Source organism: Artibeus jamaicensis, unplaced genomic scaffold, assembly GCF_021234435.1.
Source record: "Artibeus jamaicensis isolate MK-2021 breed Jamaican fruit bat unplaced genomic scaffold, CSHL_Jam_final contig_432, whole genome shotgun sequence".
In the NCBI taxonomy this organism is placed as follows: Eukaryota; Metazoa; Chordata; class Mammalia; order Chiroptera; family Phyllostomidae; genus Artibeus; species Artibeus jamaicensis.
The window spans coordinates 13,119,016-13,146,396 of NW_026521828.1; the positions used below are offsets into that span (position 1 = coordinate 13,119,016).

At 46.7% G+C, this 27,381-nt stretch overlaps 1 protein-coding gene across 5 annotated transcripts in view; it reads left to right on the plus strand.

Annotated features, from left to right (window-relative positions):
* The window catches only part of PDE6A (phosphodiesterase 6A), a 52,092-nt gene extending 25,255 nt beyond the window's left edge, over nt 1–26,837 (plus strand). The window contains exons 9-22 of one of the 5 annotated variants that reach the window (XR_005084769.2): nt 3,513–3,662; nt 4,295–4,438; nt 6,233–6,298; nt 6,509–6,655; nt 7,520–7,627; nt 9,294–9,403; nt 10,973–11,060; nt 11,256–11,356; nt 11,760–11,867; nt 22,226–22,289; nt 22,588–22,662; nt 24,127–24,210; nt 24,844–25,040; nt 26,518–26,606. Coding sequence is in view for 3 of the 5 variants with exons in the window: in XM_037161901.2 (XP_037017796.2) it covers nt 3,513–3,662; nt 4,295–4,438; nt 6,233–6,298; nt 6,509–6,655; nt 7,520–7,627; nt 9,294–9,403; nt 10,973–11,060; nt 11,256–11,356; nt 11,760–11,867; nt 22,226–22,289; nt 22,588–22,662; nt 24,127–24,210; nt 24,875–25,040; nt 26,518–26,591 (1,485 nt within the window). In the remaining 2 variants the exon portion in view is untranslated. Of the gene's footprint in view, nt 1–3,512; nt 3,663–4,294; nt 4,439–6,232; nt 6,299–6,508; nt 6,656–7,519; nt 7,628–9,293; nt 9,404–10,972; nt 11,061–11,255; nt 11,357–11,759; nt 11,868–22,225; nt 22,290–22,587; nt 22,663–24,126; nt 24,211–24,843; nt 25,041–26,517 lie in introns of all 5 variants that reach the window. The other 4 variants (XR_008391769.1, XM_037161901.2, XM_053665936.1 and 1 more) reach the window with 4 other exon arrangements.
* Nucleotides 26,838–27,381: the final 544 nt, after the last annotated feature.

Here is a 27,381-nt window from a genome sequence, read left to right on the forward strand (position 1 = left end):
TGAATGAAAGTACTCTTAGCAGAGCAGATTTCACAGGTTTTTCAGGAATTCTTTGTGATGCCAGATTTTCCCCAGGACACACTCTAGCAAGGCAAGGAGCTGCACCTCTCTGGAACAGGTATTCAGGCTTAAGGGGATTAGAGCCAGGAAGTGCTTCTCCCAGAGAATATGGGGACTCGGGCTATGTCAAACCTGGGGGTGGAGGGGTAGGGGATGGGGAGGTGGGGGGGCAAGAGTTCATTGCTCTTTGTTGCAGGCCCCCCCTAGTCCTTCCATAATGGCCTCCCAAGTGGTCATGTCTGGCCTAGGTTGCCCCCCACTGTGAGGGGTCTTGCCCATCATGGACTCCCGACCATGCTTTGGGGGCAGGGAGAGAAAACTGAGGCAGCATTTGCTACCAGAGACGAGCCTTGTCTCCTGTGGCTCGCATTCCAGAGGTCACTGACTCCTCCTTAGCCACAGGGCGTAGAGTTATAATTCCTAGAACTAGGCAGAGCGGTCTACAACTCCTAGGGACCGAGGAGGAAATCTCTCGGGACAGGGGCGGGGCTGACTTCATCAGAGAAGAATCAAGGAGTGTGTCCCTGAGAAATTATGTTCGACAGTAAAGAAAGGAAAGGTTTCAAGAAAGAGAAGCCTTACTAGGAGAAACTAGATAGGCCAGGGGAGCTGAGCAAGAGAGAGAATGATGGGGAGAGGAGGAGGCGGAGCGCAGATGGGGGCGGGGGTGTGGTCAGATCTTGCAGGGCCTGAAGGCCACGCCAAGGAATGTTTCTCTCTGTCAGTGTATCTGCCCTCATCTTTTATGAACCCTCCTTTGCTTTTAGAGTAATTTCTCCCAGTAAAATATTATCTTCTTTTGGTTAAATGTTGGGACTTATCTTTTTTGACTTCTTTAGCTCTAGGTGTCCTCTCAGTATTTGGGTTTCCCATACTAGGCATAAGAAAAACAAGTCACCAACAACCAGGAAGTAATTACAAGGGAAAGGAACAAAAACAGGGCCAAGAAAATTAGCAAATTATTTTTTACTCCTTAAAGAACATTGTGAGCCCTGGCTGGTGTGGCTCAGTGGGCTGAGTGCTGGCCTGTGAACCAAAGGGTCACCTGCCTGGTTTGGGCCAGGTCCCCAGCAGGGGGCATAGGAGAGGCAACCCCACACTGATGTTTCTTTCCTTCTCTTTCTCCCTCCCTGCCCCTCTCTCTAAAAATAAATAATTAAAATCTTTTAAAAAAGACCATTATAAAAGAGCTTGGGGAGAACATACTTCCAAAGTTAAAATTGCATGTCTTGTGCCATGATTTTGACCATATCAGTGTGACCAGCCTAAACTCCTGCCAAAAGTTGTTACCCTGATTGTAACCACAACAGCGCTTGGTCTTTACGCAAGTCATCCCATGAATTACAGTTTACCAACATTAGTAAATCAAATTTAATCTTGTTTTTACATTCTAGTCTTTTCCCTCCCACTTATCCTCCATAAAGTAGCATGAATGATTTTTTTTAAACATAGGTTATACCAGGTAACTTCCCTGCTTCAAAATCTTTAATGTTTTCCCATTTCACTTTCAATATAATCTGTTTCCTCATCATGGAATTTTCTGAAGTCTAGGTTAAGAGTTGGGGGAAGGCAGGTCTTAAATTCATTTCCTGACCACAGCCCTGAGCTCTCTGGGGATGTTCTCTATTCCCCTGGGACACTCTCCCACGAGGTACTGGGTTCCAGTGTTACTTAATAACAACCATCATCTCACCACCTTAAGAATCTTAAAACTTTTGAGCCAGAAGAGTCTCCAAATCCAAGAAGCCTTCCTTGACTTTCTTTCCTTCTCGGCTCCCTCAGCACCATAAAGAACCTCCCACATGGAGTGTAATTGCTCATTTACCTTTCGGATTGTGAGCTACCTGAGGGAACCGTCTGTGCCTTACTTGCCTTGGTTTCCCCAGCTTCTAGCTCAGTTCCTTCTAGCTCAGCACATTGTAAAATGTTTGGTAAATAAATGTTTGATGAATCAGTGGGCAGAGTCTAGAAACTATATAGTCTAGTGATTCCCATTTTATAAGTGAAGAAAGTGAGGCTCATACAGATGAGAAGTGAATCACAAGGGGCACCTTTGATCGACCAAGAAATTTCACCTCTACTTCCTCATTGGCTCCACGAGGCACATTCTCTTACTACAGTCCCCATCTCTACCTGTCGGGAGCCGGCCAGCAGCGGCCCTTGACAAGGTCAGGACGGTTAAGATGCATCTGCAAGGCAGAGGCAACTGTGGCTGGATTTCCTGTCTACCTCTCCTTACATGTTTGTTTTGGTGATCAAAAGGTGGTGGGATTGTTAGACACTTGTATTTCAGGTTCATTGATTAGCATAATTCCAATGAAGTTGTATAAAATAATTTCTTGACCAGAGAACAAAGTCCCTGTATGTCTAAAAGTTGTTGGAGTAACAGCCCCTCCTTTACCTTGAATAGGAATATATATCAATTAAACTGCCAAAGAAATAAGAGAAGCTGGTTAGCTATTAAACACATAGAAACAGTTACTAGAGAGTCAGAGTTTATAGTACACAGAGAAACATTTTAGACAGAAAAGGATAGATAGGTAAGTTAGACATCACAAAGGCTTATAATGAGTTTCCTAACCTCTGCTCGGTCTAGCGTACCTTTTTGCCCCATGTCAAATTCTAAGACCTTTAATAAACAATAAGACATTCAAACTCTGCATATAGAGCTAGTTCAAATTGTCTGATTAATGGTTCTCCTGGTCAAAACAACTTTTGTTTAACATAACTGAAACTATGGAAATTCTTGTACTTTTCCTGGTTACCTTTGTGTTGATTTTTTCTGCTAAACTGATCATGCTATGCACCTGCAAATGTTAATCACTACCAAAAATGAAAATATAAAAACCTGCTTGTACTTGCAATAAACGGAACAGAGCTTCACTGTCCTTTGGGCATGTTGTCATCTGTTACCCATCACTGACGCCTTACGCACCTTTCAGGAACCCCTGGACCCTGCTGCGGCTGGACTGCGGCATATACATGAGCCTATACAGGCCCGGGAGATGCAATGACATGCCAAAGTAATACAGAAAGTCAGATTGAGAGGCAAAGGCACAGGTTTCTATCTACTTAATTAATTCAAAGTTACGAGAACCTCCAACATAGCTCCTTCTAGGCCAGTCACTTGTGGTCAGTGCCTGTATCAGAAACACTGAGCCCTGAACTATCTGTGCACATCATTCTATCTCCAGCACAATGCACAGCCCGGCATATAACGGCCCTGACATTTTAGGAATGAAAACAATCTGACGATTGGCTTAAGGAGCCGCAATCAGATTGGCTACGGGCTCATGACATTTGCTTGGTGGTTGAAACCATGTGAAATCCAGCAAGGTCTGTGCGCTTGCTGTCACCTCATCCAATCAAGGTCATGATGCAGTGTAAAGTTCGCCACAGTTGCCCCTGCGGCCCAGCACTCAAGGAAACCCTTTCTGGTTCTTCTCTTGTAGAAAGAGCCTCTGGACGAATCTGGATGGATGATTAAAAATGTCCTTTCTATGCCCATTGTGAACAAGAAGGAAGAAATTGTTGGGGTGGCCACGTTTTACAATCGCAAAGACGGGAAACCCTTTGATGAAATGGATGAGACCCTCATGGAGGTACAGTTTGCAGGGAGGACTTCTGATGTTGAGATTCAGAGCCAGCTTGCTATAAGCATGGCTTCTGGAGCTGCGTGGTGAGGACCCCAGGGTACTGCTGCCCTGTCCTGTGGAGGGTGGGGAGCTCGCCTCGTCAATGTTACTTTTACTCCCTTCCAGGACCCCCTTCTGTGCCCTCACTTCTGCACTGCCACATATTGTCAGAGAAATCCACATTCCCTTTTTGAAAAGGTAATAAACTTTATCTTTTAGAGCAGCTTCAGGTTCACAGCAAAATTGAGAGCAAAAGGTACAGAGTTCCTGTCTACCGCCTGTCCCCACATACACACAACACATTTCCTTTTGTGACATTTTTATACACATGAATGATGGTTCATGTAAGTTAGTGCTTTACTGAAAGTGCATTTCCATGCATTATTTTACCACCATAACATCTCTTTGAGAAGGGCAGTGCGTGGCTTATCAAACCCAGTTTATAGCTGAGAAAACGGAGGCTCAGAGAGTCTTGCCCAAAGTTACAGAAGTGGGATCGAACCTGGCTGTTCTGCCTATGATCCTTAATTTCTTTCTTTCTTAATTAATTAATTAATTTCTTCTTTTTTCTCTCTCTCTCTTTTTTTCTTTTTCTTCAGTCTTTGACTCAGTTCCTAGGCTGGTCCGTCTTAAATCCTGACACCTATGAGTCAATGAACAAACTTGAAAACAGGAAGGATATTTTCCAGGACATGGTAAAATATCATGTGAAGTGTGACAATGAAGAAATCCAGAAAATTCTGGTGGGTCATGTTCTTTTCTTGTTCCTTCTCTAGTGGAGACTTTGCCCTGGAGGCGTGCCAGAGTTAGGTGGGACTTAAAACCCCAAGAGATGAGGGCAAGCTTGTTCACTGCTCTGCTCCCCTGCTCTGCACAGGGTGTTCCAGGCCCTCTGGTGGGACGGACGGATAGATGGAGCGACAAGTGCCAGAGGGTTGTACATAATGGCTGCTCTGTGTGGCCTGGGGACATTTGTCCCATGAGGGGTTATTTCAGTCTTGGGGCCAGACCTTGGCTCACCAGCTCTAGAAGCTCCATTTTTCACTGTGCTCAGGGCTGACTTGGCACCTTGGATGGAGTCATCCAAACACAACCTCTGTGGAGAGAAAGCTCTATCAGACTGACCTGTGGACAGCAGGCAGTTTCTCAGACTCTCTCCATGGGGTCGGCTGATTTAGAAGAGCCAGTCAGGTCAGAGAGAAGCTTAGTGAGCAAAGAGGGAGGTAGATGTTAGTAGGGAGCCGTCACATAATACCATTACTTTACAGTTTAGAAGGCAATTTCACTCTATATTGTTTGATACTTACAGTGGCCCAGTAAGGTGGACAATGTAAAGATTTCTATTTCCATTGTAGAAATGAAGAAATTGAGGCCCAGAATGGGGGAGTAACTTATCCTGGAATCATCCAGTTGGTTAAATTGGTCTCACTCTATGAGGATTATGAGCAAATTCTCTACCATGCTTACAAATGGGCTCCCTCACAAGGTAGTGACCCCCCCCCCAAAGAGAAGTATCCAAGCAGAGGCTGGATAATTATATGTCAGGGATACTATAGAGGAGAGTCCTATTTGGTGTGAGAAATTGAACAAGATTTGAGAGAATTAGTGATTCATTGTTCTTGGGATTTGGGTCTCAAAGAGACCAAGAATTTAGAAGTAAGCTGAGTTAGTGAAGTGGAATTGGATATGATGTCTAGTTGAGTTCCTAAAACTTTGCTTAGAGGCCTCGCAAGTTGAAACAACATGCACAGTGTTTTCAGATGTGATTTCTTAAGCTGGAGAGATATCCCAACAAATTTGACCCTTTCATCACAGTAACTGATGCACTGAAAGGGGAAAAAGTCAAGTCTGGATAAATGGTTTGCTTGTCTCTGTCCATAATTTCAGCCAAAAAATGAACCCGTGAACCCTGTGGAGGCCTAGCCTCAGTGGAGCAGTTAAAAGTTAATAGACTATCCTCTGGGTCAAGAAATCAAAAACAAGTGCCTGGGGCCAGGTTCTCCTCTCCTTTGGTACACAGGAGAATGGGCCCAGAGAGGGAGGGAACTTGCCTCAAGTCACACAGAAGCAAGAGGAGGAACCAGGGCCTTGAGCAAGGCCTCTTGACCCTCAGTCAATAATAACAACAATGCCAACAATAATATTACTTAATTCTAGTGCTTACAATGTGCCAAGCACTGCACTGATTTATGTTCATGTCAGATTTCATTCAGTTGTATACAGGATTTTATAATACGACCTTGCATAATCTAGTTTTAATCCACCAGCTAAGTACTTTTATTAACCCCACTTTATAGGTAAGGTCATGGAGGATTAGAGGCATTCAATAACCCTGCTCATAAGTGGCAGAGCTCAATTTGGCTGCCAGTTCCAAAGCCCATGACCTTGAATTTGCTTATCTGAGCAACTTCTCTGAGTTTGTGGTTCTGTTGCAAGGGCTTTAGAGGAAGGAGAACAATAAAAATGTGAACAGGAAGGCATATTTAGATCTTAGATGTAGCACATTAACTGTTTTTTTCCTTTGCTACGTTGTGTAGAAAACCAGAGAGGTGTATGGGAAGGAGCCGTGGGAGTGCGAGGAAGAGGAGCTGGCTGAGATCCTGGTGAGCACTGGCCCTGACACAGAATGAGCACAGAGTGCCCTCCAGAGCATGGTGTGTGTGGGGAGGGGGGGTCTCTGCAAAGAGTAACCCTTCCCGCTCTGCCTTGGTCCTCCCAGCACTCCCAGGCCCAACACAGGGCCTGAGGGGAGACATGGAGAGACCCAGGGGCACTCCCTTTGCCTTAACCATTTGACTCTGATCTTTGCACAGCAAGAAGAGCTTCCAGATGCAGAGAAATATGAAATTAACAAATTCCACTTCAGCGACTTGCCCCTGACAGAACTGGAGCTGGTGAAATGTGGGATACAGATGTATTATGAGCTCAAAGTGGTGGATAAATTTCACATTCCCCAGGAGGTAGGGTCCAAGCTTCTTGCTTGCTTGCTTTTCTCCCTTTTAAAATGCAATCTGTAAACTTAAACTTAATCAATACTTAAAAAGAATATGCCTTTGGCTTTCAGGATTGAAAGCATTAGCCCTGTTGCACACAGGAGTCATTTATCAAAAAAGAAACACACAGTTCCTTTGCACTGTGGCATTTTGGGTGCATTAGCTTCTTGAGGTAGGTTCTCAGGCACTGGGTTCTGGAGGCTGTGAGCACATGGAATGCAAAAAGAGGGTCTTATGGTCAAAGAAGGGTGGGAAATGTGGATCGAATCAGTTTAAAGAGGATTTTTTCCTGCAGAATTTCTAACTGTCAGACTAGCAGGATGGAGATGGACAAAGAAGGTGGAGGTGTATTTTTGCAGAATTTCCCAGGTCTGTTCAATGCAAAGTGTTACCCTAAGCTACATCAGCACAACCTTAGAATATATCAGAAATGCAGATTTTCTCTCTCTCTCTCTGACTCTCTCCCAGTTCTAATGAATCACAACTGTGTTCTAACAAGCCCACTGGGTGACTCTGATGTGCCTTCAAGTTCGAGAACCACTGATTTAAAGACCCCTTTTGTTTTCTTTCTCTGCAAAATTCATGTTAGCTTCTCCCAGGCCAGTAGCTCCCTGGGGCACAGTTTGGGCATCACTGATGAAATTCATTTGGTGAAATAAGTGGAGTGACTCTCATCCACCTGATTTCATAAGGTCCACTACCACAGGGGTTAGCCATTTGCGAAGGGTTTGCACAACATTGTTGCATCTGTGGTGAGTTCCTGCCTTCCGGCGCAGCGCGCAGGATGCCCGGCAGGTACAGGCTGACTTACCGATGTGCACGGGTTTGCAGGCGCTGGTGCGGTTCATGTATTCCCTGAGCAAGGGCTACCGCAGGATCACCTACCACAACTGGCGGCACGGCTTCAACGTGGGACAGACCATGTTCTCCTTGCTGGTGGTACGGCGGTGGGGCTGCGGTGGCTGGGGGCTCCCACCACACCCGATGACCGACCTCGTTCAGCTGCAACACGGCGGCGACAGCAGCAGCATCGCTATTCTCTATTATTGCTTTTTAAAATTACACAAAGAAGTAAACACTTAGTACTAATGAATTTCAGGAATAGAGAAGCACATGAAATAAAAAGTGAAGGAAGCTGCCATCTACCCCCAGCCCCAGTCTGGTTATTTGGAGATAACCCTGGCACAGCTTCTTCCAAATTTTCCTCTGGAAACTTTGAAACATATTTGTACACACACACACGCAACCACCTTATTTTGTTTACAGCAGATTGAATAGTATTATTCTCTAACATTATTTTTTCATTTGAAAATAAATATGCCAATCACACTCTTTATATATATTTTAATTGTGGTAAAAGAGACACGACATAAAATTTACCATTTTAACCAATTCTAGATGCCCTCTTCGGAGGCCCGGAGCACACGCACAGTGTTGCGTGGCTAGCACTGTGATCTATCTCTAGAACACGTTCACTTCCCCACACTGAAACTCTATCCCCACCAAAGTAAACAAAACCCCCAACAACTCCCTGCTCCCCACACTCCCCAGCCTCCGTGACTGCCATTCCTACTTCCTGTCTTTACGACTCTGAGTCCTCAGAGTACCTCGTATAAGTACAGTCATACAGTATTTGTACTTTTGTCTCTGGCTCATTTCACTCAGCATAATATTTTCAAGGCTTGTTCATGATACAATTTAATGGTTGCAGAGAATCCTGTATTGTTGAAATACACATAATTTTCTTACTCGGCCCCTAATGTGGGACACGGGATTGCTGTTGACCTTTCACAGCTACAGACAATGCTACAGGTCCTTGGATGGACATACTCCTGTATTTGTGTATTTGTGTCCGTCACTTCCGGCTTACAGGGTTCAGAGTCCTTTATATTTCATTAAAAGGGGTTTTTCCATCCAGACTATGATGCATATCTCTGCCCCTGTCTGACCACTTTTTCATTCCTTTTTCTTGTGGCTGGAATGGTCAGGCCAGAGCTGGCCCTAGAGCTTGGAGGCATAAATTCTGGCCAGGTCACCAAAGAAAGTGACAGCGGCACCACTTGGACTTGAATCATTTCCTAAAAGTCACAGACTCAGCATCACCTCTGTAGGCTCTGCCCCAACCTCTGCTCCCAAACCCAGCATAAACAAGCAGTTACATGTTTGAGGGAGGCTCAGGGATTCTTCTGGGCTGTGCTTAAACCAGTAGACCAGGTTTGGAAGGCTAGCTTTACCAGTCTGGCCGTGTTCCCAAACCCTCCAGATTTTATGATGTGAAGGCTGCAATTTTCTCAACAATCAAGTAGCCCAATGCCCTCCACCTCCAGTATGCAGACTGGGAGACTGAGGCCCAGAGAGAGACAGGACCAGCTAAGGTCACTCAGGAGTAGGGAGGGTGACCAACCATCCCTCATTGCCAGGGACTGTTCCAGCTCCAGCATGGAAAGTCCTGCATCCCAGGCAAACATCTGTTCACCCTGTGGCAACGGGAGTAGAGCCAAGATCAAATTTATGTTTCCAAGCTCTGGGCCCTGCCCCTACCCTCTCAGCTCTGCTTCCAACCCCACAAGGGAAGAGTGAGTGGCACCTGTGATTGCCCTTCCAGACTGGAAAGCTGAAACGATACTTCACGGACCTGGAGGCCTTGGCCATGGTCACTGCTGCCTTCTGCCATGACATCGACCACAGAGGCACCAACAACCTGTACCAGATGAAGTAAGTCAGCCCTTACCCAGCAATTCCCCTCCCTACTTCCTACCCCCAGGATTCATTACCCAAGTCTGAACAGCTGCCAGGCAGGCTCATAGGCCAAGAGGTAAGTCCCACTGTCCCCATATTCCCACTTCCTCTTGCCTTTTTGGTCTAGGTAAACTGCTGTGACAGAGAGAATAATGACCCCCAACTATGTCCACACCCCAATGCTTGGCACCTGGGAATGTATTGCCTCAAATTCGAAAGGGACTTCAAAGATATGATGAAGTGAAGGATCTTGAAATGTAAGGATTACTCTGGATTATCTGAGTGGTCTCATGCAATCAGAAGGGTCTTATAAGAGGGAGGTGGGAGATCAAGAGGAAAGAAGTTACTACACTGCTGACCTTGAAAGTGGAAGATAGGTTATAAAAATTCAAGGAACCCAGGAAGCCTCTAGAAGTTAGAAAAAGCAAGGAAATGAATTCTAGAGCCTCTAAAAAGGAAGGCAGCCCTACAGAGCTATTTTCATTCAACTCTAAACTCCAGAGCTGTAAAGTAATACATTTTTATTGTTCGAAGCCATTGAGTTTGTGGTCATTTGCTATAACAGCAACAGGAAAGTGATATATTAAACTTCCTCACTCTCTTCCTTCCTTCCTACCTGCTGAGCTGATTTAAGCCAAGAAGTTAGTTAACTGATCATTATTCATCCACCTTGCATTGATAATGCTCCTAATACAAGTGTTGTATTCCCTAAACCTGGCAAAGGCGGTACCATGCTGAGCAAAACAGCACAGTCCTCGTCCTCACAGGGCTTATATTCCAGACAGCCTCTAAAACATAGTTCTTGAACTATGATCTTGGTGGATGCTCATGACCACCTTGTGGGTTGGGCAGAGCAAAGACAATGTTATACTCATAGTACAGATGAGGAATTGAGGCTCTGCCCAGGGCCCATAACCTGTAAGTCATTAACGAGCACTGGACCATGCCTCTCTGAGTCTTCTCAATACTTGCATGCTGCTCCAAGGCTAGTGACTGTGGTTGCATTAAATCTTGTAAGAAGCTAAGTACAGAGGTCAGTGCTTGGCACATAGTAAGTGCTGGACAAATATTTATTGAATAAAGGCAAGAATAAACACACTGCTTTGGGGAATGTAATGGTTTCCCCCAAGACTCAGGTATGGAGGATTGGGAGTTGGATGACCATTAAAGAATGGCCCAGAGCCAATGTCCATGGTTGGATATGGGAGATCCATGAATCTTTAACACTGCATTTGGCATTGTGTGTGTTTGTATTTTTTTCTGGGGATGAGTCCACACTATTCAACAGATTCTCTGAGGAATCCATGACCCCAAGGAGACCTGAAGAATCAGTGGTGGAGAAAACTACAGCCTGAGAGTCAGGAGCTGTGATGTCTAGTCCCAGCTCCCACTCTCTCCCTGTGTGACAAGCTCCTCTCATTTGGGACTTCAGCCTCCTTACCTGCAGAATTTAGAGGTGGTGGGACTGGGTGATGTCTTTACCTTTCGTCTTGGCCATTCCATGCCAATGCTGTCCATGTGTTTCTCTCTTTCTCTCCCACTCAGATCCCAGAACCCACTGGCCAAGCTCCACGGGTCCTCCATCTTGGAAAGGCACCACTTGGAGTTTGGCAAAACATTGCTGCGAGACGAGGTAGGGTAAGGGCCCTCTGCACAGGCTTTGGGGCCTGCAAAGGAGCCCCCATGCCACATGAAGCCCCAGTGTGGCCAGGCAGCCCTCTTCCCAGTGGCCTGGGCTGCCTCTCCTACCATCTGGGGTGACCACAGTAGCTGGATGAGTGTACCACCAGCATCACTTCTCACATCTCTCCTCTGATTTTCTCTTTAGGGCTTGAATATCTTTCAAAACCTCAATCGCAGGCAACATGAACATGCTATCCATATGATGGACATTGCCATCATTGCCACAGACCTCGCCCTGTACTTCAAGTTAGTATTTCTTCTCATTTTGAGAAGAATAGCAATAGCAATGGTTATAACAGTAACAAACACCATAGTCCCCATCAATTAACACGAACTGTGTGACAGGCACAGACCTTTTGCTGTGGACCATTCACTGTCACTACAGCTCTGTGAGTGGGATGTTATTACTCCCATTGTGTAGATGGGGAATTGGGGCCCAGGGGAAGAAATGTGCTGAGATCAGGTAATAAGCCCATGAAAGAGTCTGGGGTAGAAACCTCGGTCTTCACTCCTAGGCTCTGGTTCTTCTGACCTTGTTTTGTTAATCATGTTGTTTTAATAAGTCCCTGCCTGAAACAGTCAATACCAGAAGCTCTGGTGTGGCCTTATTCTAAGATGTGCTCCAGGAACAAACTGGTGTCTCTTGTAGGAAGAGAACAATGTTCCAGAAGATCGTGGACCAATCTAAGACATATGACTCGCAGCAGGACTGGACGCAGTACATGATGCTGGAACAGACACGGAAGGAAATCGTTATGTGAGTTGAGACAGGGCTTAAACCCTGATCCTCTTATACCAGGGTCATACGATGAGCTGCTGCAGTGACAGCTTTGCTGTCCTCAGATGACCTGGGGGTCGCTTTCCATTCTGGAGGCCTTCATACGGCAAAAACTGAAGTTATGCCAAACCAGAGTTGCAGAAATTATGGTATACGCTTAACCTTTATTTTGGCACTAAAATTCAAAAGAATATAGTATTATTTTACTTCTCTATATACAAAAAACATAATACTTGAAGTATTTCTGTCATAAAATTCAGAATTTTGGTGGTAAAGTGATGTAACTAGCATTTTTATTAAAAAAGAGCATTATACTGATAATGATTTGAGTGGTAACTGTGTGTCAGTCAGAACATACAGGCTTAATTTTCTTAGTGTTCTTTTGTATATAGCAATGTCTTACAGCATTACTGTGCTATTCCCAAGTCAGTCACATGACTGACATGAAATTTATAGCACCTTGCTGGCATGAGGTCCAGTAATGGGACTCAAACTCAAGTTTGCTGGTGAACAGCTTCTTTCGGTTCTCTTGATGTGCTTCCATGGTTCCCCTCAGTTGATGATGGGGTGAGAAGTGTCCACAGAATGGACACTTCTTGGTGGATATGTGGCCTAAGCCACATGGTCCCCTGGCTCCCCTGTGTGGGGTCCTGGGCATTGGGTCATGGCAGACGAGGCCTCCCCAAGGGAGTGCCAGGTGGTTAGTTTGAGGCGGTTGGTTTGTCCTCGGGTGCTGCTGTGGGGATGAGGCTGGGTTAAGTCACAAATGTGGTAAAGCCCCAGCAACAGAGAAGGGGCAGCCACTGGGACAGGTGCAGGAAAGAGGGGAAAAGTGGCAAGTTGTCACTCCCTCAGCCCTGCCATTGTCCAACCAGGCCTCCACGAAGGTCCCCTGATCCTGGGGGCTGTGGGACCCGCTCCCCTTGAACAGGGGCACTTTCAGGTTACGGGTGCTCACGGGCAGACAAGGAGCTGCCCACTGAACATTTCAAAGTGGCAGAACGGAAAAAGCGAACAAGTGGAAAGAACACTCTGTTCTTAGATAGGGGGACTGAATATTAAATATTGTCTATTCTCCTTAATTAATTACTCATTTAAGATAATTTCAAGGAAAGCATCTACTTTTTTGGCATAATTAGGGAGCCAATCCTAAAATTTTTATGAGAAAAAAGTATCCAAAAATAGTCAGAAAATTCTGAATTAAAAGAGTAATAACAGGACCAGCTAAACTAAAGGCGGTTCAGTTGGAGGCATGAGTGGGACGGACTTAAAAACTGTGCCTGTGCTAACGATTTGATACCAGGGGAGAAAGGGAGTTTGTAAATGGGGTTGGTACCATGAAGCAATCCGATGGGCTCTTGTCCAGCACTACCAAGCAACTCTCCAATTATCCACAGATACTGAATGGACATCCTACACACTCAATTCACTTCTGGCCGCATCTACTGGAGAGGGTGCCAGGTCCCACCAGACTGGCCCCACTGCAGAGGCCAGTCCCAAAGTCAAGGTTGTTACCTATGCTTCTGGCCACCGGGCAGTACATTGGAGGTTCCCATGAGCCCCTCCTCAGGTTCAATTAATTTGCCAGAGCAGCTCACAGAACTCAGACAATTTACTTACATTTACTGGTTGATTAAGGGATATGATAAAGGACACAGAAGAACAGCCAGATGGGGGGCACAAAGGGCGAGGTCTAGAAGGGTCCCTTGCACAGGAGCTTCTATCCCCATGGTGCTGGGGTGCTTCACACTCCCAGTAAGTGGATGCGTTTGCCGACCCTGAAGCTCATTAAATCTCAGTTGTTCAGGAGGTTTTATAGAGCTTAATCTGCAGTCCCCACCCCCAGCCCCTCACAGAGGTCGGTAGGTGGGGCTGAAAGTTCCAGCTCTCTATTCACTTGGTCTTTCTGGCGACCTGCCCCACTCTGAGTCGGTCTGGGGACCTACACCTAAGTCGGTCATCTCATGACTGTAAACCCAAAGGGGCTTCTTAAGGAGGACAAAAGATACTCCTCTCACTTAGGGAACACCAAGGGTTTTAGAAGCTCTATGCCAGGAGCCAGGGACAAAGACTAAGTATATTTTGTGTTATACCCTTAGGTGGCCACAAAGCCAGATCCCTATTTCCCTCCCATAGCAAAATAAATTCCAGATGGATCATGGATTTTAAAATGATGAGAAGAAAAACCAAAAATGGGGAAAGAGGGAGGAAACATGGTAGAATTAAAAAGAGTAACTTCAGAGTGAGCTTTTCTAAGTGCAACATAAAGTTCAAAAGTCGTACACTGATAAATTTGACTACATAAAAATTAGGGGTTTTTTGCACAACACACACAAGAATGCATAGCTGAAGTCAGAATGCAAGTGATAACTGGGGGCAAATATCTGCAGCACTTCTGACCAAAGAAACGAGCACTAGTTTTCTTAGTAAATAAAGTGTTAATACAATTCAAGAAAAAGACTAATCCAGTAGAAAACCAGGCAAAAGGCACACACAGATGTTTCTCAGAAAAGGAGTTATAGAGGGATATAAACCTCTGAAAAGATGAGGACCTTATTCATATTTAGAGAAATGCAAAAATCAAACTACCCAACAATAGAATTCTCTGTGTACCCTCCCATTGGAGGGTGAGCATTTGAGAGCACGCGGTGTGGTTGGGCAGAGTGGGGGGGAACAAGCAGTCTCCACTGCTCGAAATGAAAATGGGTGCAGCCTTTTCGGCAGACACCGCCTACGACGATTGCAATGCTCATGCTCTCTGACCCAGCATCCCACAGCCAGGCTGCCCCTTCCAGGTACGCTCCTGCAGGTGTGCCAAAGAGTATGCACAGTCAGTCACTGTAGCATTATTTGTAACCACAAAAAAGGATTGGAAACAACTTAAATATCATTGATGGGCACAAATATTCAGCCAGATATTTTGCCAGCAAAATGGGTTTTTGCAGGAGCAACAGAGAACTTGACATCCAGAAGCAGCAGCCATGGCAGGTCAGGTACAAGTCCACTAAAACTCTCCCAGGGGGAGAAGTTGGGAAGAATGCTATAGAGAGAGATCTCCCTGGCAGGGGTTGGAAACTTTTGGTGTCTCTGGGCCACACTGGAAGAAGAAGAGTTGTCTTGGGACACACGTTCAATACACAAACACTAACAAAAACTGATGAGCAAAGAAAAACAGGTTTTAAGCACATGGATGACTTTGTGTTGGGCCCCACTCACAGCCATCCTGGGCCGAGTGCAGCCTGCATGAGAGCGCCCTTTGTGGGCTCCCTACTTCTTTTTAAATGAAGCTTCTCTTTACTAATTTTTACAAATATCTATGGCACTTTCATACAATGGAATGCCATGCAGACTTTACAGAAAAGTGATAGGAAGGATTTCCAAGAGAAAGACAGTTGTTTTTCGTTTTTTGTTTTTGTTTGTTTCTTTGTTTTGTTTTATTTTTTAAAACCAGAGGCAGGACTTCAATGACTGAAAAAGCCAAGGAAGTCTTAAGTGAAGTCTTCATGCCGCGGCACACAAAGCCCTCCCTGTTCCTCTCCAACCCAAAGCCTTCCAAGACCTCTAGGAGAGTGGATGGCCTCCAGGGAATGGTGGTCTCTTTGTTAATATTCTCTCCCTAAGAACGCACAGTGGGGGAGGCATTTTCGGCTCCCTCACTCTGCCTTTCTTGAATCTCCTTATGGAGGAAAGATCTCTGCAGCATCAAACAGAGGGACTCTTTGAAATGGTGCCCTCAGCCTCTTTTAATCAAGGCGTAATAAATCCAAGGAAGGGCTTCAGGCCTTCCCTATCATTTATTTATGTGTGTACATGCATACACATACACGCACATATAAAACAAGGCATTAGCAAAAGAGAATTTTGCCCTGGATTGTACAGCAGGGCAGCAGAAGCTGAGACACTTGTCATTTAATGACCTTATTCCTTTGGGGAATGTGCCACTGTCCAGGACGGCCCTGATGTCAGGTGCACCAATAATAAACATGTACCGAAGGAAGCAGCACCTGATTTCATCCACGCCACACTCATCTGCCTGCCTGTGCACCTCTTTATCTATCCACCTGCCCAGTCTCCCCGCACATCTATGCATCTACCTGCCTCTACTTCCCTTAGAATTAAGAATAAAAAAATAAGGTGGGTGCCATCAGAATGCATTCTAACATACTCACTTAAATTCAAAAATAAAGTCAGACTCTTTCCAACAAAAACAAATCCGAGTTGCCTGTTTTAGCTGATAGTAAAAGATCGGCATTTCCATTATATGATATGACAAACATTCCCATAAATTAAATAAGTCAAATCTGCAGCTTCACACTTTTTAAAAAATCCTCACCTGAGGATATGTATTTATTCATTAGAGAGAGAGAGAAAGGAGGTAGGGGGGAGAGAGAGAGAAACATGAATCGGTTGCCTCAAAGCCCTGGCCTAGTATCGAACTTGCAACCTTTTAGTGTGCAGACGACACTCCAACCAATTGAGCCACCTGGCCAGGGCTGCAGCTTCCAGGTTTTGTTTGTTTTTTTTTAAATTTTATTTAGTTATTTTTTAAATACAGTTTTTTGTCTATTTCTCCCATGCCAGCTCCCCCCCACCCCGTGCTCCCCACCTCCCTCCCAGCTTCCAGGTTTTGATGAAACATAGTTAAAACTTGTTATAAGATAAAAGCACTTTATAAAAATGTGATACTGGAAGATAGATTATAATTAACAATGTTTTAATAGAGCTCACCCATTTTGAGTACCTTGGGTTCACCAAAGCGCTACAGAGAAATGGTTAGGACTGTAATTTATAGTCACAGGAAAAGTCACGGTCAAACCTGTATGGCACCCTTCCCAGAAACAGAGGAAGTGAGAGGTTGTAATGTTAGCTTTAAACAAAATCAAAGGACAATTTAATTGAATCACCAGCTGATTGATCGTTCAGAATAAAGAGCACAGTACAATTTTTAAAGAGTTAATTTGAAAACATTCAAGAAATTGGTTGACACCGTTGTCACAGAACTCCTTCCATTCCCAAGGTTTCTAATTACCTGCACTTATAAAAGTAAAAATTACATAAAATAGCTGTTAAATCCTATCTCAGCCTAAGAATAAGAAACATTCATTCATTAAGTGATTTTTTAAAACATAGTCCCATCCTGTCTCATTAAGAGATATATTTCCAAAAAATTTACTTTGAGTACTAAATATTTCAAAAAACAGGAAATATGTATAGTTCATTGTCTTGGTTAATTGTGTGATAATAGTAACTTAATCCAAAAGAAAAATTTCAACATTTAGAGGACTATAGTCAAAGCAAAAGCATTTATATAAGTTCAATTAATGGACATAATTGGTAGCAGATATATAATAAAGGGTGATCAATGAAAGGCCTTTAATATATATTATACATATACATATAAACATACATATACATATCTACAGACACATATACACATGTACACACATACATATATAAAAACATTACTATAAAATCTGTAGGGAAAGTCAAGTATGAATACAAGTTTAAGGCGAAAAGGAAAGATGTACAGTCCAGACCCTTAAAGAAAAGCTTTGCATGTATTTTTAAATGGATGATAAGCTGATGGTTATGAAACTGCTATGCTGTTTAGATTCCTTTGTATTTAAGGAATGATGTGACCATTTTATTTTAAAATTTTCATATTTTTAATGTTCTATAAGTTGGGTCCTTTGCAAATATTTGAACTATTGATGAAATAGTCTAGATGTCAACTTAAACATGTGTAAGAAGGACAGCACTTTCCAAAACTCTGTAGGTGGCCACTCCGTGGAAAACGTTTGAAGAACCAGCAGGGTTTCTCCACCTCGACACCGTTGACATTTGGGGCCAGTGACTCTTTGCTGGGGACACTGCATCCTGTGCATTGTAGGATGTTTAGCAGCCTCCCTGGTATCTCCCCACTAGTTGCCAGTAACTACTCCACTTTCCCAGTCATGACAACCAAAAATAACCCTAGACCTTGCCTAATACCCGCTGGTGGCAAAGCCTGGCCCTGGTTTAAGGCCACGGCTGTGAAGCAATCTCAGGGCCCATTGCTTGGGTGATTAGACGTATTGCAAGAGCTGCTCTCCACCTGGGTAGAGTGTGGCTGTTACACACTTGGGTGTTTGGCGCCCAGCAGTGGGTTCAAGCCTCAGCTCTCTCACTAATAGGGGGGGCAACATTGAGTAAGTTGCTTTTTCTCTCTGTGCCTCAGTTTCCTCATCTGCTCAAAGCGGATAATGGTCATACCAAGTTGCCAGTTTGTGGTCTAGCGTTTTTGAAATGAGGGAATGTGAGGATCAGAGGAATGAAGTGAATTACCTACAGTCACATGGGCACCAGCGGAGCACCAAGGACTAGAACCCAAGTCACTTCACCCCTCTCAGGCTCCCTCAGGCCTTCCCCCATGGGCCACACCCTCTGGGCTGGGTGTCATTCCAGGGAGTGTCTGAATGCCTGTTCAGTTTGGCCGGGATGTTCTCGGGGGTCAGGGAGAAGTGCCACTGAGCTGCACAGCGCGTGGAAGAGACATTTCCTTTGGGGAAGGCCCAGGGGAGCAGGAGCTCAGCTCATTTTGGTCAGCGGGCTCTACTCACCCGGGTGACCTTGAACCAAAGGGTAAGATGATGAAGCTAATGACAACGAAGATGACGACGATGTGTGAACTAGAAAAGTCGTCTCATGTGATGGCCACAACACTCTTGGAATGGATATATTACATCAAACCATATGAAATTGCTGACTTTTGACCCATAAAATCAGAACTCTACATGATCCAACCTAATACAATGATCTCATTCTATAAATGAGCAAATGGAGACCCAAAGGCCTTAAGTGGCTTGCCCTGGGCACAGCAAGTAAGGAGAAGACCGAGGATTTAATTGCTTTGATTCCAAAGCTCTGCACAGCATTTCCTACTCTTCTGCCATTCAGCTCCCCGCCCTGCTCTTAACGACTCGCTTGCCAAGAGGGTAAGGCACACATATCTCCGCACATAAAAGCTTCATGACTTGCTTGAGCTCTCTTCTGCACGACAACCATGTGGTCCCTTCTTCTCTTCCATCCGGACTCCTCTGTCTTCCTCACTTTGCTTGTCTGATCTGTCCCCCAGCCCTGTTGAGTTTACTCCTTAAATGCCTCACCTACCTGGACACTTACTCTAATCTCACCTTCATCTCCTGCTCAGGTCCCACAACAGCTTCCTCGTGGGCCCCTCTGCCGGCGTCCACCCCTGTCCCCTTTACACCAAAGCCTCAGTGGTCTCTGTAGTATGCGGATCTGACTCCTTCACTCTTCTGCTCTAACTCTTCAGTGGCTTTTCCTGCCATACTTAGCATGAAGGCATCCCCCCTGCCAGTGCCCAGGCTCTGAGGATCTGCACCTGCTCAACTTTTGGGCCTTTGTCTTTCCCTCTGCCACTTGCTCTGCTCCCTGAGCTCCTCCCACCTTCTGGCTCTTCCCCCGGGGCCTGTGCAGTCTAAGTTCTCTCTGCCCAGAATGTGTTTCCCACTCCCTTCTTTACCAACTTCACAGCTATACTTCCTACAAATATCAGCTCAGAGTCACTTGCTCAGGGAAGCCCTCCCTGATCTCCCAGACCTAGGTCAGGTTCTCTTGTTATATTATCTCCTAGAACTCCTTTCCCTCGGATCAGTGTTTATGTTTACACATTCACATTCATTTGTGTGATAAATGTGTGCCTCCCCAACACCCCTGCAAGCTCTCTGAGAGCAGGGGCCCTGTGAACGAGCCCCTGCCCGGCACCTGGCACACATACTCTGGTATCAGGATGGCTAGAGGCCGCTCCCTCTGATCCCCTTCTGGATGGCCCTCTGCCCTATGGGTGCACTCCCTTTGCACCTCTGACCACTATGACCATTCTTCTCCCTCCTCTTGGGGAGCTCCTATGCACCCCTCCAGGCCTTGCCCCCTGTCACTCTTGGAAGCCCCCTGAACTGAGCTGGCTGCTATCTATCACCTTTGGATTACTTTTTTCTCTGCACCCTGTGCTCACTCCTTTCTGCATCCCACTTAGAGTATTGTAACGATCATGTTTCTACTCTCTGTCCCTTGCGTGCCTGTGAGCTCCCTGTGGGCCTCACTGCATCCCCAATGCCCAGCACGGCATCTTGTCCCCAGAGCACGTAAGGGGGTGCTTCTGGAGTGAATGCAATGCCTTGTCTTCAGGACACGAAGCTTCAGATTGGCTTTTCTGGTACCCGGGCATCCTCTCCCTGCCCTCTTCCCCCACCCACACACCGAATCTCTATCTATAAAACAGGTGTTTCCCCAGCAGCTGGGAGAGATTTTCACATAATCTCTCCAGTCAAGGAAAGTAAACATGCAGTGCCCTCCTGAAGCCACCCCTGTGGACTTAAAATGTGGACACCGACAGGGAGCAAGGAGCCAGGGACTCTCGCATGCATTGCTGAACGTTCATTTGCTTAACTATTTGATGGTTAGCATAACGTATCTACAACATCTAACACTGGCAAAGGGCACATCTTCTGAAGTTATTACAAAGTATAAAGTGGTTTCTAAGAAATGCATGCATTTTTGAAAGCTTATTTACTTGAGGGCTTACTAAATTAAAGATATTTAAACCTGTTAATATTTCAGGGGTAATTCTTTAGGCCTCCCAGACCAGCTTAGGTAACCGATTGCAGATACAGCTGGTTAATTGTAAAACATCCCAGCAGCTAGTTAGGTTCAGAGCCCCAGCCTTCTCCAACTACATTCTCTCTCTGCAGCCCCTTCCTGTCGATTAGCCTCACCCAGTGCAGGTGACGCTGCCACTCGGGTAGCCCCACATCCGCCCCACCTACAAGCATTGCTGCAGGTGGGACCCTCCTGCCTGAATGACTGCAGCATCTCTGCTTTTTCGTCCCTACCCTGTCTATCCTACAAGTCTTGCCAAGCTGCTTCCCTGCAGCACAGCTCTGAGGAGGTCATGCCTGGGCCCGAAGTGTTCAACAGCTCTCTGTGCTCACTGGATGCAGCCGACACTCCCAGTGCAGAGCCAATGCCCACACCCGCTGGGCCTGGCTGTCCACCCCAGGCACTCAGGCACCAGGCCCCAGTCTCTGACACGCCTTCTTGAATTCTTCTCTTGCTGCAATTCTTCGTCTGTGTGCCCGCCCTTCCCATCTTATATTGCACCTACCTGTGCAATCATACTTACTGTACTTTCCCATGGTTGTAAAACTCCTTTAAAAGATTATCTTTTAATTCTTCCTTTAGCCAGTCTCTTCCTCGAATTCTTTGGTTTGTTTCATCAGTTCACTTTTTAATTTGTGTCAGCATTTTGCCAGGAAGAATTTTCAGACACACAGAGAGTGGAAAGCATTTCATACCCACCATCCAGGTTTGCCATTAACACATTGCTATAGATTCATCCCTCTATCTGTCCATCCAGCTTGCTTGTTGGATGCATTTCAGAGCAAGCTGCAAACATCAGTGTGCTTCTCCTCAAATACTCCAGATGGATATCGTAGCTAGAGGTCAGTATTTGTCTATAGCTTTTTAAAGCAAACTTTGCCTACAATGAAATGCACAGTTCGTGGGTGTACCATCTTTGAGTTTTGACAAATCCTTTATCTCCTTTTTAATGCAAGGCTTGCTCACAATAACTGAGCCACATTCTCCCCATGCCTTGTCCAAGGGGGCAAGCAGTGGTTCTTCAGAGCAGCAAAAAACCTTAGATATTACTATGGTCCTTGGAATCTCCAAACAGGTATACAGCATATCTGTGGTATTAAAATTTCATGGTGGAGTGATTTTAGAAACAAAATGTCTCAAAAGAGTCTGAGAATAGAGGAGGAGGATGATGGGAAAACGTTGATAAACATCGTTCTTTGCTAGACAGGAAAGAAGGAACTTTGAATATGTGATGAGATTTAAATGGAACTGATGTTTATGAAATGCCTAGAACAGATACACGTAATAAAAACCCCACATATGTTCATGATAATCACCAACATTTATTGTGCACATACTGTGTACAGGCACTATGCTAAAATTTTCATGCACATTATCTCATTGAATCTTGCACCCCCTCCATGAGGAACTCACCATTATTATTACAGACAGGGAAACTGAGGCGTGGAGGAGTTGGTGTAATGGTTCAATGTCAAACCCCTGGTAATTGACAGTGGAAGGATTCAAACCACTGACTCCAGAACCCCACATCAAGATGTCCTGGGGAAGTGACTCCTCTCTCATAATGGGGTGAGGTCACCTACTAGTGAGAGAACAGAAAGAAGAGATAGATGCAATTGACTAGTATGCATAGCCATCAATGACTTGGGACTGACAGATGGTGTCCTTGTGTCCAGGGCTATGATGATGACCGCCTGCGATCTCTCAGCCATCACTAAGCCCTGGGAGGTGCAGAGCAAGGTATGGACCCCTCCTGACCCAAGCGGAGGGGGATTCCAGTACAGGTGACAGCAGCCAAGGCAGCTTGGGGTCCCAGCTACAGAGGCAGCCCACCCTCATTCCGGCCTCCTCTGGCAAGACATGGAAACCACTTTAGGACCCCTTCCATGGAGACAGCAGGGTGGGGGTGGTGGGGCATGTGTGGGGCTTCTGCTTTTGCTGAGCTGGAAATCCTAGTGGAGGAGAAGCAAGGGACCAAGCAGGAGGATTGGGACTGGGGCTTGATTCCATGGGGGTGTGGGGGGTCTGCCCATTGCAGGTAGCTCTGCTGGTTGCTGCTGAATTCTGGGAACAGGGTGACCTGGAGCGCACGGTGCTACAGCAGAATCCCATTGTGAGTAGAAAGGAGACATCGGCCTGACACGTGGTGTGTGATCTCATCCTGATGGACATTAGTGACTTTGCCATGTCAGAGAAATGTGTCTGCTCCCCGGCCCCTGCCACCCAGCTGTGCGACTTTACCATTGTGATGACCTTTTGCTAATGCAGGGGTTCTCAAAGTGCAGACCACTGTGAACACCCTGACTTGGGAGCATATTAGAGATGCAAATTCATAGGCCCCACCCTAGACCTACCTAAACAGAAACTCAAGGAGTAAGCCCAGCGACGTATGCCCTCCTAGAGTTCGGGACCCCTACTCTTATGTATGCGTCCTTAACTCAGCTAGGCAGAGATTGGCAAGGGGACGCCAGAATGTGGATTTCCCTCCTAGTTCAAGCAGTCTGGGAGCCCGTCTCCCCTGGCCCTGGTCTAACAGCACAGAACATGCAGGGGAAGGAAGATCTTATTTGTCCAAGCTGAGATCTATTGATGGTGACAGTTAAACTTGACAGGGAAGTCAGCCAGCTCCCCACTGGAGACCAGGTAGAGGACTCACCGAGGGCCCGGCGCGAGGGCAGGGCTAGGAAGTTAAGGTCGGGCAAAAGAGAGAGACATTCTGGGGATAGAATCACAGATACAGGGATGGGCTAAACCTGTGAAATGCTAAAAGTGCTGTGGTAACACGTGAGGCTTGGGCAGGGCCCCAGGAAGAGCAGTGGGCTGTGAGAGCAGCAACAAACATGAACGGCAAGGGCCTGTGGGCTGTGTGCTTCTCTTCTTCCTTTTCATACCTTAAACGGTAGAGAGAATGGTTAGTGAACGCTACAGACCCATCAGCCAGCTCCGGCCACGAGCAGCAGCCCGCCATTGTGGTTTCATCTATTCCCCCTTCCCCATTGCATTTCTTCACCTTTTGGCTGAAGTATGTGAAAGTAAGCCCCAGATGCCATTTCCTCCATGAACACTTCATAGTGTGTATTTCTGAGAGATGAGAACTTCAAACACAAACACACACACACGACCACAATACCATTATCACACTCAAAATGAGCAACGTTTCTTTATTGTCACCTAATCTCCAGTCTGTTCGTTTTTGATTAAGTAACGAAAATAACTTAGCTTGTCTTGTCAAATTAGGATCCAATCAAGGAACAAACTCCCTCTTCTCGTGTTTCTTAAGTCTCTTTTCATCAGGAGTCAGTTCCTCGTCCCCTTTTTTTCCCTTTGCATGCCATTCACTCGTTGAAGAGGTGGGTGTTTTGTTGGGCAGTTTCCACGTTGTGGGTTTGGTTGTTTACAGCCTCATGGTGTTACCCCATCCCTGTATTTCCTGCAAACTGCTAGTTAGATATGGAAACTTGAGCAGTTTGAGGTTTGATCTTTCTTTTATCAAGAATGGCCCATGGAGAGGGTGAGGTCCCCACCTGCGTCAGGCAGGAGGAGCCCAGGGCAGTTAACACTTTCTCCCCCGTAACAGCCCATGATGGACAGAAACAAGGCGGATGAACTCCCCAAGCTGCAGGTCGGCTTCATTGACTTCGTCTGCACTTTTGTCTACAAGGTGAGTCCCTTGCTTTCTCAGGCCCCATCTTTGCCTTTGTCTCTAATAAAGCTGGGCTTCCCAAATGCCATCTGGAATAATACGGCCTGGTAAGTGACCAGTTTGGGTATTTTCTGAAGCTCTTCTGAGGACCAAATGCAGCGGCAGGCCAGCCCTCTGGGGTCTCGCGGGACAAATGCCCAGGCATTTCCGACTCGGGAGGAGGAAGCAGGGCAGATTTACTCCCTCCCAACTTCCCTAGCTGGTGGAAGCATGACAGTTTGACCTTGAGCTCTTGCTCAGGGTTAACGTCTCCCTCTTGAGAATCCCACTGCCCCCAATTCCATATAATCTGTGCCTCCATTCACCTCCCATCTGTTCCTGTGACTTTGGCCATGTTATACAACAGGACACAGAGGCCACAGGTGAGAAATGACAGGCCCGGGGTCACCAGGGCCAGCCATAAAACGGGATCACAGCCCGGGCCCCTGACCCCCTAGTCCAGGGCTCTTCTGTTGCATGGGCTGCATTCGTTCTGTGAGGAAGAAGTTCACAGGCTCCCGAGGCGGGCCTCTGATACAACACAGGCTAATGGGGTTGGGGGTGCTGGGGGCGAGGAGGCTGTGTTATACCCAGATCAGCCTCTGCCTGCAGCCTGAACCCCAGGCTGTGGCCCCTGCACCAGAGGCTCTGCCTCTTCCAGGAATTCTCCCGTTTCCACGAGGAGATCACTCCCATGCTCGACGGGATCACCAACAACCGCAAGGAGTGGAAAGCACTTGCTGACGAGTATGATGCCAAGGTGAAGGCTCTGGAAGAGGAGAAGCAGAAGCAGCAGGCAGCCAAGCAAGGTTCGCGGGGAGGACGGGGAGCCCTGACCTTCACGTGGGTGCTCACGGTGTGCCTGGCCTGGCCTCAGAGCCTCACCCACGGGGTCCTGTCCAGGCCTCCCACCACCGACTGTGGTCCCCATTCTACAGGAGGGCTCTGAGACTCTCGGGAGTGCTGTGGCCCAGTCACACCGTTAGTAAGTGGCTGAGGCTGCTTCGCCAGGCTGAGGCTCCCAGCACAGATCCCCTCACTGCCCTGCGACCAGTGTGGGACAGGTTCCAATTCGGAGGCTGGGGACCTAGGGCCCTATCTAGGGAAAAGGGGAAAACCTAAAATTATTGGTTGGAAAGAATTTTAGAGGTCCTGTTTCCAGGCTTCTGTCTGATGTTTGAATTCTGTCTGTACTGTTACGAGCCTTTGCTTGCACGCTAACCAGTGATGGAGGGCTCACTACCTTCAATGAAAGTCTCATCCAGTGCCACTATTGGAAAGCTATTCCTTGAACTGAAACTATTCCCCTTGTTCAAACTTCCACCTGGTGGACAGAGGCCTGCCTCCAGGAATCAAACAGGATTCGTGTTTTTCCATCTCTTCCCAGTCTACAGCATTCTCCCCCTCCCTCAAGTCATTTCCTTTACTGGTTGTGCGGCCCTTGTCCCCCTCACAGGACATGGCTTCTGGTCCTCACCGCATCCTGCCCGTGCTCCTGTGCACACTGTCCCTCTACACGTGGTTGTCAGCACGGACAGGTCGCCAGCTCTGCTCTGCGCAGTGCGGGTGATTCTGAACCGGCAGCTACAAATGTGGGGCCATGCCTCATGGTGTTGTAAGTTGCACTTTGCCAGCTCCAGGTGGGGCGGTACTACAGCCACCCCAGGTTTGTATCACAATTACAATCTTCCAGGAAATGGCGGTCGAGTGTCCAAAGGAAGAAGTGCCTCTTTCTAACTTGCCCAAATCGTCTCAGGGGCTAGTGGCACGTCTCTGCAAACTTCTGGCCTGCGAGATGTCTTCTGTTTGGCCTGCGTTTGTTTAAAATGTGAACTAGCTGTGTACATTTAAAACTGGGGGTACTTCCAGTTTGAAAAATCCAGATTTCCAGCATATTTTGTGAAGGACGGAGATCTGGCCTCCTGCCTCTGCATTTGTGCAGGATAGCAGTGAGCCGGGGCTGAGTGGCAGCCTCTGCCCACCTGTTCAGGTGGGACAGGGCGTCTCTCCAGTGGGCACAGTCCCCACCACTCCCTGCTGCCTCTCAGACATTGGTGCCAAGTGGGGGTGGCCATGTATCATCATGACTGCTATTTTTCTTAGTGTAGAGCAACATCCTTGCTTTATCAGGTCCCCCCTTCTCCTCGGCTTGCCTTCAGCATAACTGGTTATCTGCTGCTGGCCTTGGAAAACCCCGAATTTGTGACTCTTGGCCAATACCAGGGCAAAGGGGAAGCCCTCCTGCAGCCCCCTCTCAACTGGTGTTCTCTTTCTGTCTGATTGCAGCAGGAAATCAGCCTGGCGGGACCCCGGGACTCGGAGGGGGCGCCCCGGCGTCCAAGTCATGCTGTATCCAGTAGGCCCACAGGGATCTGCTGACCAGAATGGCCCTGCCCATCCTAGGAAGAGACCACCCAAGCCGGCGGCAAACAGGACACCTCCTTGAGAAGTAATAGAGTCATAGGATTTGAAAGCTGAGTGAGACTTTAGCTTACTTCTTATCCAGGGGCTTTCAAACAATGTTCCAGCCTTGAGGATTTTTTCTTGAGCTAAAACCAACATTCTAGCTTTTGTAGACATCAATTAAATATATAATTAATGCCAGACTCAAGTGCCTACTCAGGATTCTTGTTCTCATGCTTTCATTTTCTATTTTATTACAACCATTTTCAATCACTCTCAAAAGCTGAGCATCATACAGTGAATCCGCACCTACCACCCTACTCCAGTATTGAGATTCTGCCACAGCTGCTTCACCTGTTCTCTTATATTTTCCAACTTTTTCTTGGATGAAGTACGTAGAAGACGATTCCAGACATATTATTCTGGACATAAGGGACGTGTGTTCTAACATCACCCATCACTACTACATGCAACAAACGAGCACCCACAACCCAGCTGAGGTTGGTGCTGGGCGAGCTGTCAGGCCCTCTACTGGAGAGCCGAGGGCTCCTTGGTGGTCCAGCAGCTGGGAGCGCTCCAGCAGACGGGCCCCGCGCAGGCCCCTTTGGGGATCGCCTCAGCTGCTTGGAGACGCTTTGCCCTAAGTCACACCCTTTCCCTGGGTGGCCTGCATGCAATGACTGATCCATGCCAGGTGTTAAGGTCTGGTCCTCTTGGTCCTGCAGGGGACAGCTGTGCAGGGCCGCC